This window comes from Anabas testudineus, chromosome 7, assembly GCF_900324465.2.
Source record: "Anabas testudineus chromosome 7, fAnaTes1.2, whole genome shotgun sequence".
Taxonomy (NCBI): Eukaryota; Metazoa; Chordata; class Actinopteri; order Anabantiformes; family Anabantidae; genus Anabas; species Anabas testudineus.
The window spans coordinates 9,202,894-9,211,046 of record NC_046616.1 but is presented as its reverse complement, the minus strand read 5'-3'; the positions used below and the strand labels follow the sequence as shown (position 1 = coordinate 9,211,046).

At 36.8% G+C, this 8,153-nt stretch overlaps 2 protein-coding genes across 2 annotated transcripts in view; both read left to right on the top strand.

Moving 5' to 3' along the window:
• Positions 1-857, top strand: part of LOC113166894 (vesicular inhibitory amino acid transporter-like) — a 3,346-nt gene extending 2,489 nt beyond the window's left edge. The window contains exon 2 of the mRNA XM_026367094.1: positions 1-857. This exon is cut by the window's left edge and continues 1,102 nt beyond it. Coding sequence (XP_026222879.1) covers positions 1-86 — 86 coding nt within the window. The 3' untranslated portion in view covers positions 87-857.
• A 625-nt stretch (positions 858-1,482) lies between these two features.
• Positions 1,483-7,653, top strand: LOC113167302 (bactericidal permeability-increasing protein-like). Its single transcript, XM_026367803.1, has 16 exons — positions 1,483-1,626; positions 1,727-1,839; positions 2,035-2,146; positions 2,429-2,560; positions 3,206-3,361; positions 3,446-3,509; positions 3,644-3,704; positions 3,874-3,965; positions 4,249-4,425; positions 4,498-4,557; positions 4,960-5,127; positions 5,515-5,582; positions 5,663-5,705; positions 5,824-5,887; positions 6,171-6,247; positions 6,359-7,653. The coding sequence occupies exons 2-16, from the start codon at positions 1,740-1,742 to the stop codon at positions 6,416-6,418; spliced, it is 1,434 nt and encodes a 477-aa protein (XP_026223588.1). The 5' UTR covers positions 1,483-1,626; positions 1,727-1,739; the 3' UTR covers positions 6,419-7,653.
• The last annotated feature ends 500 nt before the right edge of the window (positions 7,654-8,153 follow it).

Genomic DNA, 8,153 nt, shown 5'->3' with positions numbered 1-8,153 from the left:
TTATTGGAGGCATATGCGCTGTGTCTGGCTTCATTCACTCGATCGAGGGGCTCATAGAAGCGTTTAGGTACAATATCCACGACTGAGAGCTTCAGACTTTACCTCTACTGAACGGCTGTCGTGACGCAGACCTTGTCAAGACATCATGGCCCCTTGACATAGAAGCTCACGAAGAGGATTATTTGTGTGAAATCTTTTTCTTTTGCCTTCGTGAAAATGTGCAATAATACAATCTACAATCGTAGTGTAAAGTAGTCTACTCGTTCCACAAAACATGGTTGACAGAAGAACACAGCCTCCGCATGAGTGGGTGCGATTTGCGTTTAGCAGGCCCAGTCCAGTCATCGGTCTTCATGCAAAGTTGTTAAAGGTCCAATGAAAATGTCCAAACCATGAGTGTGTATGTGTTTATATCTGGGGAATGAAATATGTGCAAAACAATGGAGTCACTATGTTATTATTGGTTTTGAGCTGCTCGATATATTATTAATCCCACTTCAGAGAAAATATAACACTAAGGCACCCATCAGATCAGATGGTGCAGTGTGGGTCATAATAAACTACGAATAACGTCTGTGTAGTTGTTTCAACAGAATTATTACTTTCGTTTTGTTTTTGTTTGGTGTTTTATTTTCATCTTATACTTATGGTAGTCCTCGTTTTCTTGGTGTTTGAAGTGTCATTCTGGATGAAGTGAATTCAAAGTGCAAGCAAGTGGGTCCTAATGTGTTATATGAAAATGTCTGATAAGAAATTCTTCCTATTGAACATGTTATTTGTGATTTAATGGAACTAATCATGGTGTGTGAGACAAAGAGTATTTGTTGAATTAAGAGATAAATAAATCAAATATTTTATGGCTGGTGATTTTAATGTGTTCTTGACAGATGAAGTGCAACCAGAAATGTCTGAGAAGCTATACAGGTATGACTCTTACTTCTATTTTTACTGTTGAACTTCCCCTAAAAAAGGTTAAAATTTTGCCTTTATTAAAACAACGCTGAGAGCACTAAAAAGTGAGACTGAGGGTAAAACTTCTCTTCCGGGGTCGACAGGAATCAAATAACTTAAATGATGGGTAAGATTAAGTAAATAACTCAATAAAATCAGACAGTGTGAAATTCAGAAAACAAAGAGTAGTAAAATACAATGTTTAAGCCCAGATCTCACACAACTGACTTTTAAAGGATATTAAAGCTTGTTAAAACAGTAAAGTAAATGTAAACAGAAGGTCAAAAAACAAGTTCCATTTCCTTTTTGCAAACTACCCAACGATGACACACCTTTATTCTAACAATGCGGATGTCTGATATAACGAATTTCTAAAAAGATGGACCTATGCCAAAAACACTGGTGCAGACTAAAGAAAGTATATTTGTTTCAACACTTGAGTTCCTCTTTGATATTGTTTAGAATGTGGGGCTTTCACACGCAGCTCACAGCTATTTGGTTAACACAGTTTCCCCCTCCTTATGTGAACAGTTTCACTTCTCAGTGGTACAAATAGCAAAAGCTGCAGTAGAATAATCCACCCCATAGAAGCAGTAATGACACTTGTTCACATGTAGAAGAAAGTCAGGAGCTACTTTCAACTTGGACAGCACACTTCATCCTGCACTAATTCAGGTATGCTCTGTAATGCCTATACAGGACATAAAGTACTCTGTTGTTCTCTAAGTATGCAGAAGTCTGTGCTTACATTCATTCATGCTTAAATGTTGTATAGAGGACACAGCAACATGCTTCCATCTGTGGTGGTACTGCTCATGCTCCTCTCCAGCACTTGTGGAGAAGATCCTGCAATACAATTAATCCTGACCAACAAAGCCCTTTCCTACGGTAAGACAGTCTGAGATGGTGCTATTCATTCAACTGTATGTCTACACACACATGTGTTTTACAGGAGCTACACAAGTCTTCATAATGTAGTTAACAGCATCTTTGCATGTATTGTACAGTATAATCAATTAAATAAAAAACCTAAAACCTGTTTTATTCACAACAATTAAAATTTAACTTGTGTGCTGTTACCAGGAAAGGCTCAAGCCAAAGACTGGATTCAGCAGAATTTGGAGCATGCACATTTCCCTGACATCAGTGGTAACATTGACATCGGCTTGGGCAGCGTAGACTACGCACTAACAGGGTAAGATTGCATTTGAAATTGTTCCCAAATTAGTTTGGGAACAATTTTAGGTTTTAACTCACCTCCTTACAGTCACACACAGTTCAACCTTCAAAGGGAAAAAGCTACACTATGTATGTGACTCCAGAATGAACCATCCTGTAACTATCCTGTTATAAAATTATTACTACTGTATGAATGAACCTGAATGCCTTGTAGATTATCATTTTTGCCAATTTACATTACTCGGTTCCGTGTCCTTGGACCCAGTCACACTCGTGTGTGTTTCTTCATGTCCTCCAGCATTACCATAACAAAATGTGACCTTCCTGAGCCGTCTGTTGAGTTTTATCCAGACATCACAGGATTCAAAACATCCATCTACGGCCTCAGCATTGCACTAACCGGCGGGTGGTCGACCCACTATGGCCTAATGTAAGTTTTCTCTGTGCTACATGTTTGTAGTAGGTCTCCAAGTTAGTCAGTGTCTTTATCATTAAAAGAGTCTTTTTTAAACTGCTGTTTGAAAGCTTATATAAAAGTGTAGGCTACATAACTGAATGAGGAACTGATCTACAGGTTCAGGTTAAGATAAGGTCTTTGTGTGCTTGTTTTATGTGAAGTCATTCAGAGAGGGAAGTGTTCTCTAAACTATATAACAGTAATGTCTCCAGTATATTTAATTGATTATAATCTAACTTGTAATTTTTCAGACTGCAGGATTATTTGGTCACTAATACTTCAAATTGTAACTAAGACAATTTGTCAGTAATGATAAATTACCATTCGATGATTGAACTCATCACTTGTACAATTAAAATAGATCTATGATCAGCTGTCATTCTGACTAATATGTGATTATACTGTATATAATGAAGTATTTGAGTTGCTGGGCTGATTTTATTTGCTCTAATCTACATCTACACACATACTGTACACTGGCAGAAGTTCACAGTGTTTCAGTGGCTCTGGTTGAGTGTGTTGCAAAAAAAGAAACACATGTACCACAATATCACATTTTTCACATATCACAAATAGCAACATGTACTGATTTGTTTGTACTGTCTACTGTTTTTTCAGACACGATAGTGGATCATTCGACATGGCTGTATTAGATGTGAATGTGATCTCTGCTGTGGAGCTCGGGAAAGATCCAGATGGGCATCTGTCAGTCAGCAGCATCAGCTGTGATGCTCAAGTTGGAGATGTGGATGTGCAGTTCCATGGTGGAGCCAGGTACAGTACTAAAAATGGAGGATAAGGTACAAAGAGGTGACACTGAGGTTGAGAAATAAGATTTGTATTTTCATTTCTCAACAGTTGGATCTTCCAGCCTTTTGTGGATTTTTTCAAGGAGCGAATCAGTGATGAAATACAGAAAAGAGTGAGTGTTTATCTACATTTGTATTGTTTTCATAAGTGAAAGCTTGTTATTTCCTTATCACATAACTGAAAATATACTGTGAAGGGTTTCTGTAATGAATATTACAGGAAACATACCTATTATTTCCTCCCCAGATCTGCCCCAGTGTGGAGGAGATGATTGTGAAACTAGAGTCCCACCTTCAGGCCATGAACGGTATTACAACAGTCTTTATTTTCAAGTTAGTCTGATCAAAGAAGCAGGTACACATCTCTTAATACAGAGATTAAAAAGTTAGTCAAATTTACTTATGACCAACAGTAAAACAGTCAATAAAATGAGCAAATAGATAATTCAGTCTTCCAATGATTTCTCTTTTATTCAGTTTCCTTTGATGTGAATCAAGTTCTTAGCCTTGACCTCCATCTCACCAGTTTACCTGTCGTTGCTTCTACAAGTCTGAATCTGGGTCTTAAGGTAAAGATGAAAGAGGGAAATTACTTGTTATTCTTCCACATCTACTGATATTGAACATCCAAAATGGCAAAATGACAAAATACAGGAAAATGTTGTTATATTAAATATGGCTTCCTGAGGCTGCCCACATCAGGTTTAAAGCCCTGTGACATTGAAGAATTATTGAAGAAAACCTTATATGTAACACACTCTGGCACAGCTAATTTACAATGTGCAAAAATTTAAAAAAGGAACATCAGCCACAAAAAGGTTTTAAGGTTTTTATTTTTCTCCTTATTTAAAGGGTGAATTCTACAACATCAAAACTCACAGTGAACCTCCCTTCAAGCTCAAGTCTTTCACTCTGCCTGAGCAGCAGGGTTACATGGTGTCAGTGGGTCTGTCTGAATTCACTCTGAACTCTGCCTCATATGGATACTACTCAGCTGGACTGCTTCAGGCCGACATCAACGACAGCATGGTAAGAATGGTGAAAGTTATCTTTGGTTTAGAGGTTTCTTCTATAAACAACATTTCTTTTTATTCACCTTAGATACCTCCATACTGTCCTGTACATCTAAATACCACCTCAGTGGGACGCTACATTCCCCAGGTAAGATATGAAGATTTTTACCATATCACTGAATAAAAGGCCATATCCAGAAATATGGCTGCACGGTACACACACTGCCCTTAAGCTAACCCTCACGTTGACATAAAACAGCATAGTGATTGAGTCAAATTAACTTTCTTTCCTGTTAAGTGCACCCTGTTAAAGAACCACCAACTTCTTCAGCCATTTTATCTGATTTTTTTCTCAGATGTGACGTGAAAGAGGATTCACTTCGCCCTTTTCTGTAACATTAGGATTTAAAGTTGATAGGGTGACGTTATTTTAAAAGTCAAGCAGGGTCGCTAGTTGTTATCGAAAACACATTCACAATACAATAATGGTATTAAAGGTTTGAATTAGAGCACAGATAACTCTATTTTCTGAGGCATTTTCCCTCTGTAGCTTCCCAAGCTGTTTCCAGGTTTGCCCATGAGTTTGAAGGTTTATGCCCGAGAGGTTCCAGTGTTTTCCTTCCAGAGTGATGTTGTTAAACTGGGTCTCCAGGGCGCTGTCAAGGCCTTCGCCATCCAGCCTAATGGTACCCAGACCCCACTTTTCACTCTTAATGTTGTGAGTACTTTTGTTTTCTCACCTATAGGGTGTACTTGTGTCTTCTTATTTCTGCGACTTTGAGTTGAAGGTAGCCAGGGACAAAGGCATTTGTTTTTGTTTATGAGGAAATGTCTTAAAATTTGGTACAAATTGTCACTCTGGCTCAAGGATGAACTGATTGGATTTTGGTGGTAAAAGGTAAAATGTGTGTCCTATTCTCGTTAATTCTATATCTCAGAAATGTCTGAAAGGAATTTCATTATGTTTGGCACAAATATTTGTTTAGACTCATGCTTATTAGAATATGAGTCTGGACAGACATGCATGAAAACTGCAGTATCCCTGGTTAACAAAGACATACAACTCTTATTGAGTAATTCCAGTTTTCCCTTTTTTTTCTTTCAGGACTCAGACTTCAGTGGTAAAATATGGATTTCTGATGGAAGACTCAAGGGCTCAGTGAAAATGGACAAGTGAGTTTCACCATGTTTTAAAACACACACACCTGAACCTGGTTCACACAGTCCAAGTAATGACATTCGCTTTCTAACAGTGTTACACTGAAGTTGGCAGCGAGTGAAGTGGGAACATTTTCGGTAAGTTTAGTGTTAGTTGTAATTAACATGAACCTCATGTGTGTACAAACTGAGAAGAACGTAGCAGTCCACTGAATATATGTGTGTCTTGTAATAATCATGTGTTTCTCTTTTTCAGATTGATGCTATGGAAAAAGATGTGAGACTGGGTGTGCCAGTGGTAGTCTCTCTAAAAGTGAACAGTGAGTCTTTTTTTCTTGCTTTTTAGTGGTTTTCTACACAAATCCAACCACACAGAACTCAATTAAATCTGTTTTTCGTGTTTCAAATTTTCTTTACCTGACAGTGACCTGGTGGCCAAAGTATAAACCCTGTTATAATAACTGTTATTGACACAAAGCTTCTTTTCATGCAGAATATGACCAAGAATATTGTCCTGATTCAACCTATTGTAGGACAGCCAGATGATAGAAGAAGAAAATATATAATATGAACTGTACACTGAGACTTGCTTCTTTCTTTCAGAGATACTGGATGAAGGTTTTGTTTTACCCAAAATAAAACAAGCACAGCTGGTTAACTCAGTTCTGAAGGTGGAAGAGGTTGGTATTAGTAAAACACATAATTTTATGTCTGTTTGGTGTTTGGAATAGATTTCAATAAAATTTAGATTTTGTCTTTGAACTGACTATTATCTGTATTTATTTTAACAGGGATTTATGGCCGTGTTTTCAGATGTTGAACTTTTCCTAACAGACGAAGGCTTGAACTGACAAACAGTGATGTTAAACTCTAATACATCAAACTGTTCTTCACCTCAGTTCAGTGACTTTCAACCTGTAGCGATATGTAGCTATATCTCAATATCCCATATCATAAGAAAAGCTCTTGTGGCTTTAAAAGATAACATCACCTTTATGAGCTTTTAGAGGATCTATGATCAAGAATGAATTGTTCTCTGTCAATTGATTAATTTAATTGGGGTTTGAGATATGCCTTAGTACGTCCAGTCGAATAATATCTTTGAATTTCAAGCAGGATTTCATGCAAGTCATAGTAAAGAAACAGCTCTTCTTAGGGGTTTATATGATCAATGTCAGTGTTTGGCCCCTGTGTTATTTTTCATTTACATGCTTCCATTGGGTCAAATCACATGCAATTACAAGATTAAATTTCCCTGCTATGCTGATGACACCCCGCTGTATGTCCCACCGTTACATGCCAGGTTGGTAGGCAATGTTTTTTCTGTGTAACACAGCTGATAATAATTTCTCAGGAGTTATGGCCTTGCTTATCTGACATAAAATGCTGAATTTTCCAAAATTCCCATCTACTGAAAACACCAAAAGCTATTTTATTTGCCCATCTAACTTGACCATATTTATTGAAAGAAATCTTGGGATTCTAAACAATAACATCCGAGATTCAGCATGAAATTTGAGAGTCACCATTCACTCCAAATTGTGCTTCGACAAAGACAATTAAATCCAGTTTTTACATCTCAGGAAAATAAACCAAATGAAATATTTTCTCTCCCGCTCAGACATTTTGAAAACTACTCATTTCCATTTTTTCTTGTCTAGACTACTAGAAAGTCTATTGCATATCTCCAACTAATTCAAAATGCTGCCGCAAGACTGACAGGTCCAACTAGAGGGGAGCACATAACTCCCATTCCTGCTTTTCCTCACTGGCAACCAGTAAATTTCAGAATTGATTATAACATTTTACTGTTTTTTTTTAAAACCTTACATGGGCTTCCTCCAAATTTTACACCTGCCGCTCCCTGTGCTTCTCCGACAGGAGCATAATGACTGTTCTTAGGTCCTAGATTATACAACTATATTCATGACCTACTGATTTGTTTCTGTTTGTTATCTGTTTATGAATCATCACTTTTACATGTATGTGTTAATTTGTCTTTGAAATACTATTGTATTATATTGTACATACACGTTTACTAACTACAAAACAAACTAAAACAATGCAAAATAAATAAAACCACTGTGCAGGGTCTTTATGTGATTATTTTCCATATCACCATCAGAAGGCACCAATTACCAGCAATTTTAAGAGAAATCTTAAAAGAAATGTGCAAAATACTTGTAGACAAAGTACCAAGCAAAATTCAGAAATACTATCATCTACTTGATTTAGTTGTTTAATTTAGGAACATTTAGTCATATAGTAAATTAATCTGTTTAGTCACTGGTAGAGTCCTCATGAGCTATCAGGAATTCATTATGTTTTTTTTTTGTTTACTAAAACCTCAAAAGACTAAAAATGAAATATCTGCAGGGGAGAAGAGGAAGTGAAAGTGCAGACATTTTACAAGTCACTTAACCACCATGAGCATGAAACAGTAACCCTTTTATATTTTGAAACATCTTAGTGAGTTCAAAATTCACATTCTTCGATGTCTCAACGAAGAAAATAACTTCAATGTAACACAAGAGAGCAAAAATGAAAATATTTTTCTTCTTCTTCTTCATTTAATTAAATCAGATG

Bases quoted from the DNA above. Each gene is read 5' to 3' on its own strand.
- LOC113167302 (XM_026367803.1), top strand. From the start codon at position 1,740: ATGCTTCCATCTGTGGTGGTACTGCTCATGCTCCTCTCCAGCACTTGT. The intron at 3,362-3,445 runs GTACAGTACTAA...ATTTCTCAACAG, and splicing joins CAGTTCCATGGTGGAGCCAG to TTGGATCTTCCAGCCTTTTG. The intron at 4,426-4,497 runs GTAAGAATGGTG...TATTCACCTTAG, and splicing joins CCGACATCAACGACAGCATG to ATACCTCCATACTGTCCTGT.